We start from the raw sequence: 11,748 nt of genomic DNA, 5'->3' as shown, positions 1-11,748 counted from the left end.
TTGCTTCAGTTTCAAAAATTTAAGCCATTTTCTGCACCTCTGGATTAATAAGCTTTGGAAAAGAATAGCATCACCTTTCTTACACTTATGCTGCACTGTTACTTCTGATTATCAGAAGAAAAACTGCCTTTAATACCAATCTAAATTTAATTATGGTATATACTAAGATACTTTTGATGTATAGCTACCTGATAGTGTATGCATTCTAAATTCATGAGTCTGTTATTCCAGAAATGTAATTCTGCTTTAGCTAGTGGATTTAGTCCATCTAATATTGGCTGAGCTGAGTCTATTTAGAACCTCTGATACTTGATGGGTCCAGTCAGTCATCACTGTCTCAAAGGCATGCATCAACTTGCTGTCAGTGGTATGAGACATTCTTAAACAAAGATTCCCTTTGGCATCAAAAACCTTTGCCATTTATCTTGTTTCAGGTGTAATGACTTCAAAGTAACATTTTTGCAAAAATCTGATTCTTTCGTCCTCAACTTAAATATCTTCAGCAGGGGTTTACTAATGGGCAGCTTTAGCTGTTGTCAGTTATGTTGGTTAGATAGCTAGTTTTCTTTTAAAATAATGTTTGCTTCTCATGGCGAGATGATGCACGTGTCATAAAACACTGAACTTGTCATTTGGTCTTCACCGCCACGGTCTTCTGGCCATGTAAACTTGGCTTAGCTTAGCTTCCAAGATGAGTTTGGATGTTCTCGGGCTGGTGTGGCCATAAACCTGTGAACAGTTTTCAGATTGTTCAGTCATCATAGAATGTGCAAACACTTTACAAGAATATATGACTTTTTTTTAAAAATGGAAACACAACTAGAGTGCCTATTCGTAGCAGATGGGATCTCTGACCAATCTAACATGTTTTTTTTTTGTTTTTTAAATCAATGCATTTCGCATTTCTTTTGCTTCTAAGGTGATATACAATGCAAAATGACCTCCTATAGGATTCTACAGGTCACAGAACATGACAACATTGCTTTAAAAAAAATTAATATAAACAATATGCCTGGAGCAATGGGGGATGCAATGGCCACCTGTTTACTTCTTCTGCAACATCATCAACAGCATCTAATTCTGATGGAGGAAGTTCCATGTAGAGGGAGTGTAATGCAGGGACAGGAGAATGTGGTGTAGGAAAGGATGCATGAGGCAGTGAAGTTGGACATCGCCACTTGGTGGTGGAACACGGTGCTGGTATTGGCAAGGACTTAAGAAGTAAGACTCCTCTTTCATTCACGTCTGGAGAATTGTAATGGGTGCTCTGTCTGGGGGGAAGCTACTACATGCTGTAGGTGGTGGTTCTGTCCATCTACCGGTTTGTCATGTGTCTGCTTACCCTCCCATTTAGTTGCTGGCACTCCACTCTTGGAGTTTCTATAGCGTTCATCACCTCAACTGTTATAAATGCAGATGGTGATGTGATCAGCCTGCACTGTGTGTTGTCCAGACCTCTAAATCTGTAGGCAGAAGAAGTTCTGATCTCCAATTTGGTGGGAGTCTATGAGCTCCAGGCCCAAATATGACAGGAGGTGTCAAATCAGTTATCTCCCTTCTCCACTGACCAGAATATTCCATATTCATCCAGGTAGGCAGTTAGATGAGTCAAACGAAGGGTCTGTGCCACTGGCTCTGTTGCTGTCTGAAGACTGCATTTAGAAAGCTTAAAAACACTTTAAGCACATGTAGAAGAAAAATAAGAGTTGTGAGTAACTTGTATACATAAAAAATGGTCAACAGTTTATTTTCACTTGTACTTCATGTGAAAACAGCATTTCCATCATAGAAAGTGTGCATGTTAGGAGGATAACTATTTTTGCACTGACAATGTGCTGTAAGCTTTTAGAATACTTGAAAATGCTGTTTCATCACATCAAGATGTAAAAGAACAGAATTATTTTTTGTAACACTTTATAGTTTATTATTGATGAAGATGAAACTCACTCAGTTTGAGCTCTGGGGAAGACAGCTATCCTCTTCTTAAATTATGCCCCTGCCTTTTTGTCTGAAAGAGTGTTTCATTTGATTATATTCATATATACAGAAAGAAGGAGACTAGTGATTTTTATAAAAGTGAAACAAAACCTAAAAAAATTTCTAGAGTATCATTATGTGCTATCAGTGAAAAAACTTCATATTATATGAGATTGAAAATGAATAAACTACTGATGGGATCTCAAACTACTAGAACAAAAGTACAAAGGGGTAACACTGATGTCAAACACAATACAATACAGATAGGATACAGGCAGGACATGCTCAGAAATGAATGAATTAAAGTTTGGCAAGAAGTGAGGAAACAGGAGTATAAATACATATAAGGGTGGGTGAGGGTGGGACGCACTACCTTCTGGCAGTCAGCAGGACTTTTCCCTCAAGAAATCTTACAGCACAGTCTGATTATATGTAGTTTTTGCTGGCACTTAGACATAAACAAATCTTGCATATGCATGACTGGTTGTGTAAGATCCCAGTTGATTCTTGAAGATTCCTCGTCTCTAGTGAAGCGGTGCCTTCTTTCTCTCAATTTGTGATCTACTAAGGGCATGAAGGGTGTGAGATCTGGTGCGGAGTGAGACAAGCGTTTTCGGGTAGTAGTGAGCAGGTCCATTTCTAGGCAAGTGTTGAGGATTTAAAGCTGATGTGGGCAAATATAGGAGGGAATGCAACAATAGTGGCATACCTACACTTATTTTCTTACAAAGTCTGATATTTTGCAGAATTAATGTTTTTTGAGAATCATGCAACATTTTTAATTGAGCACTGTTTCATAAGGCATATAAAGTTCCCCCCAGCATCACTGATCCACCTGTTCAGTTCACACTTTGATGTCATTTATAGATGTCATTGAGCATATTATAATACTCCTATACGTCCTATTAGGGTAGTCACAACCCACATTAATATTTTATTCAAGCTCACAGAGGAAAATTTTTAAAAATAAGTAATTCTTTATTAAACAGAACATATTTTCTTTTAGAGATTATGTACAAAATTATAAAGTAATGTTTGGAAACAGCTGCTTAGAATGAAAGAACAAAAGGCAACCAGCACATTTTAAACGAACTGAAGATAGTACAGCAATCTGAATTTCAACAAAGGTTGCTAAAAGCAGCCAAAATAGTGGAGTAAACAGTGGAAATGTTTCTGAAACCACATAAACATGCTAAAGACTCTGTTCTATAAGGTCCTATAAGGCCCACACTGCACCCTCAGTCCCCATGAGACAGAAAATAGTCCACATTATGTAAGTGGATGCCTGCTTCTTCCTCTTCAGGCAGGAAGTTATGCTGACTCTGCTGATGTGCAGCCATCACAAGTTGCTGAAGGAGTGGAGGAGGGGGAGAAGAGAGAGAGCAGGAGGGAGAGCAAACCTGCTTGTCCTGTTTATACATCAGGTGCACCCTGTATCTGAGAGAGAGAGAGAGAGAGAGAGAGAGAGAGAGAGAGAGAGAGAGAGAGAGAGAGAGAGAATGAATATTATTTAGGTTTTGACTTTGTTTTGACTTTTAAGCATGGTACGATGCATTTTATGTATGGAAGGTGCCATATAAATTAAGATCCGTATTATAAACTCAACAAATTCAGTGATTACCAGGATAAATGCAAAACAATGTAGACAGTGAGGAAGAAGAAGCATACCTGAGGGAATAGACTGAAAGAATGGTGAGGATGATGAGGACACAAAGACCAAACACCCACAGCACATGCACCCACATTACAGCACCCCAGTCTGCACCATCATCCGCTGTTAAGCCAGGGAGAGAGAGGCTGCAGATGATGTTAACTCCTACAGCATCTCATGACACTGAAACAAGCTCAAGGGGTGCATGAAAATGTGAATTATTGTGAAAACAACATTTCATTTCATTTCACATAATCATGTAGCTAAAAGTATAAAGACTCAAACCAGCAATCAGAGGCCTGCAGGTCTCTAGCCATGATGTACATTACATTGTTGATGGTCAAACACCCATTCCTGTTTTCCTTCCCATAAACTGCATGGATGAGATATTTTGCTCAAAAATGGTTTGTTCTTTCTTTTTATGAAGAAAGTTAAGTAATATGTGGTTTTAGAAGGTTTAGCCAACACAGCAACATGAGCAAAATTAAGTCAATCGACTCTATTATTGTTAAGTATACAATGTTTAATTGCTTTTGAAAAGCATAGTCCTAAGAAGACCATCAAAATGAACTCCATAAGATGGTCAGGATTCAATATTTGGTCCCAACAAGTGCAGAATAAAAAGTAGACATGCATGCACAAACATCCACTGACCCACCCCATACATGTGTGTTTGCTACACACAAACTCTATTATCCTTTTGATATACTCACGCTCTTCAGAGTCCGGTCCTAATTCCCCAGAGCCTTCTGGAAAAGTCCAGAAGGGTTCCTGAATGAGTGTACAAGTGAGTTAGATTAGTGATGCAATTATATATAATATTTTCATTTATTTTCTCTTCCAGCATACTGTGATTCCAGCAACTTTTTTTTAACCACCTTATTGCCAGCCCTAAATATTGGACTTCTGATTCCCCCTTCCCTTGTAAAGATGGCGACCCTGATTCTGGTGGTACAGGAGCATGCATAACAAAGGGCATGAGATCATTCCTTTATCTGGAATATCTTTTAGAATGTTTGGTTTATAAAATTGTCATCGCTTGGTCTATGGTGTTTATGTCAGGGGACAGATATGACCAGTGCTAAGTTAATGACCACTGCCAAGTTATTCTGTGCTCAGTGTGTGAGCCTGCCATTTTTATGTGGATCAAAAGCATCAGCCAGTCTATGTTTCAAAATCCCTTGGAACTTCACCCCCCCCCCCACCCCCAGGACCTTTAAGATTTTATTTGTAGTTATGTATCATTCATTTGGGAGGACAAATAACATGAGACAAGCCAATAGGTAGGCAAGATAACAACTAGAAAGAGAAAAAAGTAAAACAGGAGACAAAGTAAAGAAAAAGAAGAGAAAAATAGAAAAGAAATATAATAATAACAAGAAGAAGAAGAAGAAGAAGAAGAAGAAGAAGAAGAAGAAGAAGGTCGAGATTGAGTTATATTAAGTGGTTCTGTTTTTGATGGATGCAGATATTTTTTCGATTGATCCATTAGTAAATTTTTCCAGTGAGTAATACTAATGGTATGTTTGATTTTCAGTTCATGAGGATAGTTTTCTTGGCAATAGTTAGAGCTGCATGTAGTGCAGTGGTGTTTTGTTTTGTTTTTTTGTGGTACTGATTGTTGATCTGTTGATCTGGAAATTAATCAGTGCTGGTTAGCCTGATATTCCACAGGTGGCCTCCCCTCTATATAACATCTTCATAAAGGCTGACCTTTGCGAAGCATGGGTGATTGCTACATGTACCCTAAGCTTGCCAGTGTGCAGTGCCACATGGCATGGATAAAATTATCTGTGGTGTTCTGTGTGCAGTGTGGACATATTTCAGAGTTATGTTTCAGTTTCAGTTATGTTGATGGGCAGCTCTATTCTGCCCAAATCTATAGGTGGACAGATGTCAATCTTAATCATCTTCCAAGCAGACCTCTGGCATAGCATTTTATCACAGCACCGAAAACTCGGTGATCTCAGGAAGCCTTGGCCCTTTTGTAATTGTGATCCACTGAGATTTTGTTCTTTTTTGGCCTTTTCACTGTGCAAAATATACACAGGAGAGATGTTTAAATATCACTTTTTACGAGTCCAAGTCCATGACATGAGTCTCTGGGGTGCGATTCAGTTCTCGGCTCTCTGGATGAGAGTGAGAGTCAATTCCCTCTTAGAAAATTTTTGTTAAGTGTCATTATTTACAGGTTTTAGTATATTTATTTAATGTGCATTCTCAATCTGCTAACAACAATCCAATCCAAAGATATGGAACAGTGCCTGAAACTATCTTAAATTTACAACTAAAGTTGGCTAACAAGAAAATGGCTGTTGGACAATGGAGCATGAAGGTACAAAAGCTATAAATGTACTAGAAAAAGTATTTATTAACTATCGATCTAGCTAGCGAACTGGAAGGGATACTTTCTTAATCCCAAATACAGGCTAGTTAACTAGCATGATTGTTGTCCATACCAGCCTTTCAGTTTGTTGCCTCTACTAGCATTTATGAACTTCTTGTGAATTCCTTTGTCAGTTTGCTTTATTTTGATGCATGTAGCTCTTCAACTTGTCCTTGACTTTAACTTGACTTAAAGGCATTGTACCTGAAGACATGGGCATTTTTTTTTTTTTTTTTTTTTGGTGTCCTTCTGACACTACTCATATAATATGTTAGTTTTGGGGGGTATGAGCAGTGCAACTCTCCCCACCCACCCCCCCTGGCCCCCATGAGTCAGTTAAGTAAAAGTCTGAATCAATTCGTAAGCCTTTAAAAATACATCAGAAATGCAACTCGACTGGCCACCTTCAATACACAGATCCTTTTTCAGTTATATTTTTTATTGAAAGGTTTTTCCTGAACTCAGTTTACTTTTTCCTATATCTTGAACATTGGGTAAGGGATTATTTTGCTATTTCAGTAATTCAAGAATGCAGTATATGTATAAGTATTTAGGTTTGTCTGTCTGTCTGTGTACGTGTGTGTGTGTGTGTGTGTGTGTGTGTGTGTGTGTGTGTGTGTGTGTGTGTGTGTGTGTGTGTGTGTACGTCAAAGATTTAACAATGGAAAGGCAGAACTTACCACACTAGTATAGACGTTGGAGGGAAGAGTGGGTTCAGGAGCTATAAAAGCATACAGATGGAAACAATTGCATCAAAGTTAAATTTATCTATATAGCGCAAAAGTAAAAATACAACAGCTGTTGTCGCAAAGCAGCTTTACAAATGTCCAATTTCAAGCCCCCAGTGAGCAAGAAAACGGCAAGAGTGGAAAAACTCCTTAAAGCACGAGGAAGAAACCTTGAGAGGAACCAAGACTCAAAGGGGGGCCCATCCACCTCTGGCCAACACCGGACACTTCAATAGAACAATATAATCAATAAGGAACAGAATAAGAAATATGTATTTGCATCTTTTTAGAAAATGCGTTTGGGGTGTGCGTTTCTGTGTGTTGTGGGTAGCAGGTGTCCTTTATGTCTATGTGCTCTTGTTACCTGTCCATGGATGTGCATACACAGGAGCAGACCAGTCACTCCAGAGCCCGTCGTACTCGTCCTTGGTTCGGAGCTGCATCTCATATTGTGTGTGTGGCATAGCATCCAGGATCACCCAGGAGAGCTTTGTTCCATCTATGTCAACCTGCTGGTACTACTCACACCCACACACCATCAAACCCATTGTTTTGTTTTTAGAAGTAGACATAGAATTCATTTTAGTCTAAGTGCATCTGTGTCCTGACCTTATTGACTAGAATTCATAATATGTATATCAATCTCTCAAAACCTGCTCATATCAGTTTTCTACCTATGTTCCCATGATAAATCTCTACCTCTCTGGCATGTAGAGGGCGATATCTTAGCTGGAACTGGAGGAAATAGAAGCCTTGTCGCCAGGAAGCAGGGTAAGACCAGGAGATGTGAAGGGTTTGAAAATGGCCCATGACTTCTCTCACTACCACTCTGGTAGGAGGGTCTGGCTTAACTACAGAAAGAGAGGAAGAAATGAAGAATGAAAAAGACATATCTAGTACACATTCACCAATCACTTTCTTGGATATGCTTCTCTTATTTTCCCTAAGTCCTATTTTCCTTTTCTAACATAGCATTGCTGTTTTCATATACAGTTCATCAGCTCCACTTTATCTTGATCAGTACCAGTTTGTTTCAGATATTTCCACATGATGTCTTGGGTGGTAGGCCATTTTTAACACAGTACATGACAGTATTGGTTTATCAGACACAGCCATGTTATTGAAGTATGCCAGTAGTTATGCCAGTAGTCCACCATTCAAAGACAGCCAGCCAACAGTGGGTATATGGTCAGAATCAGAATGGTGATGATGGGAAGTATACTAACTAATATTTGGCTCATTTTATGAGTCCATATAGTGTGACAACATTAAAATAATCACTCTACAGTGTCAAAATACCTCACATACATACACACAGTTTAAGTCAACATAAAATCTGATAAGAATGAAGATTCATGATGTTGAGTTGAGTGCATTAGAAAACATATTTCAGTTACATGTATAGCATGAATATTATCCGCTTCAAACACAAAGACTCATTCACACACACACTCACTAATGTTCTGTGGACTGTATCTGAGGGGCTCGCTGATGGCACTGCCCACAGTGTTTGCCACACACAATTTGGCAATGTAGATATTTCTGTCACCCTCCTCGCCAGGCAGTGCACACCAGCAACGGGAGCGCTCAACTGAGTATGAACAGGCTGTATGAGAGGACTCCACCCACCTATGAAGGGAAGGATACAGGCCTGGCATGTATTTACAGAGGACACAACAGCACCGACAGACAGATTTACTGCATTTCTTAATGCACAAGAAGAATCAGAAAAATACATGCATTATTTTCTGGCATCTAGAAAACCCTGCACTATGGTAATGGTTCAGTAAAATGTATTGATATAACACCTTGAAATCACACATTTTTCTGTTACACTCCCTGCACTGTCAGTCATTTGTTGGGCACTCTCTGTCAGAGATTTTTCTAAGCTACATAACCAAACAGATGATTTTCAGACTCCTTGCAACTGAAGTGAGCTGTGTGAAATAAGGCCTTTGGCTTCCTTATTTCCTTTGGCTTCCTTACGTTTCTAGGCTGCCCTAACAGAGATGAGCGGTGGATGTTTTAACTATACCTTTCCTTTGCTGTTTACTCACCTTGTGCATGTCAACCACCAAATATTTCTTTGTATTTCCCTTATGTGATGGATGAGATCTTACCTGCGTGTTACATTATTTACATCGTAGTGCAATGGAAGGAGAATGAGGGCCGCTGTATATCTCTCACTCACATGAGCGCGCGCACACACACACACACACACACACACACACACAAGCTCATACTTACCCTTTCCTGAGGAGAAGGTAACAGTGAGGTCGTGGAATTATAGGCTGCTTTGAGATCCACTCACAGCGGATTTTGCTTGTGTGGAATTTCTTGTAGCATTTTAGAGTAGGTATCTCTGGGGGCACTGAGAGATATCAGTGTTTGAGTAACTAGAGTGTGCATAACACCTTTTTTAATGCATGACTTCTGAATTTGTGTCAGTGATGTCTATGTCTTTGTGTCTCTTTGTGTTAAACCTTACCGCCTACACTGATTTTAACAGATGAAATTAGTTTGCCTCCCCTGAAGCAAGTATAGTTCCCAGAATCTTTTAATTGGAGAGCAGGAAGCCTCAAAACCCCGCCTTTTGCCACACCCCATCGCATGGCCTGACCATTCCGAGTCCAGTGTGCTCGCCTTGAAATAGCTCTCGTCACCCGCAGTCCCTCCTCCTCATCACCATTGTCCTCATATTGTTTGTATTCCACAGTCATATTTTCCACATACTCCTCTCCTCCCATTTCCATGGTTACCTTATAAGCCCCTCCTTCATTGATGCCACGCACTCTGTTTGGCTGAATGGGTAGACTAATAGCATGCATAATGTGGCCAGTACTCATTTGCTTCTCTGTTGTGATTAGAGGCTTAGCAGTAGTTTTGGTTTCCCCTTTGTCTTTACCATATAGTCCATTGGTAGTTACTTTTTGGTATGTGCCATGTATGGTAACATTCCTGATTTCAGAATGGTATTTTTCAGTAAAATCAGAAATCTCTCTCTCCCTTTGTGGTGTTATGGCCCTTCTCCTCCTGACTCTTCCATTATGCTTTGTAACCACTGCTAGTAACACTCCGTCCACTGTAACATCTCCTCTACAGCCTAGGATGACCTCACTGCCCAGGGTCAAGGTCAGCACACCAGAAGGTGGTTCTTGATAGGAAAAAGAGAAAACAAACAGTTTAAACTAATTGAACTTCTGATGCAAGCGTTTGCGTTACCAAAGAATGCTACAGATATCCTTTGCATTTTGTGAACATTATGAAACTTTACCCCATGATTCTGCTGAGGATTTGTACTGATCTGTTTCCTTCACATGCTGCAATAATTTTATCTGCTTGTAAGCAGCAATGGGGATGGATGATCAGTTATTATGCCAGTTGTGCCAGGTATAACAATAATCAGACCCACTGTGTGTGGCTTTGTTTCCTGTGTTTTGTGTCTTTGGGGCTAGCGGTTGACACATTTGGGTAAAGAAAACTGCAAAATTGCATAACGAAGTCCTACACTTACTCTCAGTTCCTTTTTCTAAATTCACACTGATTTGTCTTCATTCCTCTTGTGCCCTCCCTTTCTCTCTCTTGCACTTGTATTGGCTTGTATTAGTTATTGCTGTAAATTAAAGTTAACTAAAAACTAAGTTTACTGTAAACTGAATTGTTTAGATATCAATAATGTATGCAGTTTACTTCTGAATTTAAAAATGACTCAGTTTCAGTCAAAATAAATATTTCCCGTTTTGCTATGGAAAAGAGCAGATGCTAATCAAGTGAAACTAGTACATTAGACAGTATTAACCCTCCAGTGTATACAAACTGACTGTTTAGTGAGCCAATAATATACCAGATGAATCACCTGTCCCAAGCAAGCCTCTGTAACGGCTAAAAGAAAGCTAACAAAAGCGATATAAATAGATTAATAACAAGGATTGTGTACATACTAGCTTTAAAGCTTCAGTACTGAAACCATTTTGCATGAGTTATTACATTACAATATGTTAGAAATACATAGAGGTTAATCTCCAGGTTAATTTAACGATTCTTCTTGAACATTTAATTGTTCAGGAATTGATGACTTTAACAGTTACTTTTAACACTTGGGTATTAAACAAATGAACAGTCTAACACTTTGTTTTACTGTGACCTATTTGAGAAGCTGGACCTAAAGATATTCACTTACCCTTCCGAGGACACGCGTCGCCCCCCTGAGCACCCTGGACTTTGAACGCAAATAGTGCGCTGAGGAACAAATTAAACGTGGTCTGAAGCCTCATTGTTAATTAATTCGCCATCTAATTACAAGATAACGGAGCAGCTACAAGTCAGAGTCAAGTTCCGAATGTAAGGGCAAACAGGAAGAAAAGCAACACAAAATATTAAAGAATAAAAATGGAATTAAATAGCAATGCGTGACATATTTGTGGAATTTGTCTTGTCCTATCTGCCGTGCTAAAATGTAAACATTAGCTTCATGAATAATAAAACGCAAGTCTTGGTGGCTAGGCTGTTGATTGAAGTCTCTCAAAGCCTGACATTCTCCCTTCAACTTCTTCGCAGTCTCGTGTTGACAAATGCGCTCTTGCGTAACCACTTAGCGCGTTCACCCCTCCAAAATACATGGACAAACACACTAGGTTAACTGCCAAAGACCAGAAGGCGAAGTATCCCTCTGGGTATTCCGTATTTTTATTTATTTATATTTTTTGTCTAGGAAATCTCTAAGGATGTAGTTGGTGGATAAACGAAAATACTGATCTGAGTTTGTAATTAGGAAAAATCATTAGATAACCCGCTCTAAATCAGTTTATGTCATACGTTCACGGAGAAAGGATATTTATGCAATACTTACATTTCACAATGGGTGTTTGCGTACCTTTGAAGGTAGAAACAAGGGCTGAATCAATGCCACATAAATTCACTCGGATAATGAAATGTCATACCGTTTCGTTTGTACTGTAGCTCGAGGCGCCTGTGCCGTTTAACAATGAGAGAATAGGCACACCGTC

The 11,748-nt window shown here is 39.3% G+C and overlaps 1 protein-coding gene across 2 annotated transcripts; it reads right to left on the bottom strand.

Annotated features, from left to right (window-relative positions):
* Positions 1-2,934: 2,934 nt before the first annotated feature.
* Positions 2,935-11,316, bottom strand: il6r (interleukin 6 receptor). 2 transcript variants are annotated; one of them, XM_035530750.1, is made up of 10 exons: positions 10,923-11,316; positions 9,231-9,896; positions 8,990-9,113; positions 8,199-8,371; positions 7,442-7,593; positions 7,107-7,260; positions 6,695-6,735; positions 4,342-4,399; positions 3,646-3,751; positions 2,935-3,414 (listed from the first exon to the last, which is right to left on the bottom strand). In XM_035530750.1, exons 1-10 carry the CDS (start codon positions 11,014-11,016, stop codon positions 3,216-3,218), a joined length of 1,767 nt encoding a protein of 588 aa, XP_035386643.1. In that variant the 5' UTR covers positions 11,017-11,316; the 3' UTR covers positions 2,935-3,215. The 2 variants fall into 2 exon arrangements, with proteins under 2 accessions (XP_035386643.1, XP_035386644.1); XM_035530751.1 differs by having other exon boundaries at positions 2,935-3,408.
* Positions 11,317-11,748: the final 432 nt, after the last annotated feature.

Source organism: Electrophorus electricus, chromosome 10, assembly GCF_013358815.1.
Source record: "Electrophorus electricus isolate fEleEle1 chromosome 10, fEleEle1.pri, whole genome shotgun sequence".
In the NCBI taxonomy this organism is placed as follows: domain Eukaryota; kingdom Metazoa; phylum Chordata; class Actinopteri; order Gymnotiformes; family Gymnotidae; genus Electrophorus; species Electrophorus electricus.
This window is presented reverse-complemented; position numbering and strand designations above follow the sequence as displayed.

Coding starts and splice junctions, on each gene's coding strand:
- il6r (XM_035530750.1), bottom strand. CDS start 11,016: ATGAGGCTTCAGACCACGTTTAATTTGTTCCTCAGCGCACTATTTGCG. Junction 9,114..9,230: donor TGTTAAAATCAGTGTAGGCG/GTAAGGTTTAAC, acceptor GATATCTCTCAG/TGCCCCCAGAGATACCTACT. Junction 3,752..4,341: donor AGGACCGGACTCTGAAGAGC/GTGAGTATATCA, acceptor CTGGCTTAACAG/CGGATGATGGTGCAGACTGG.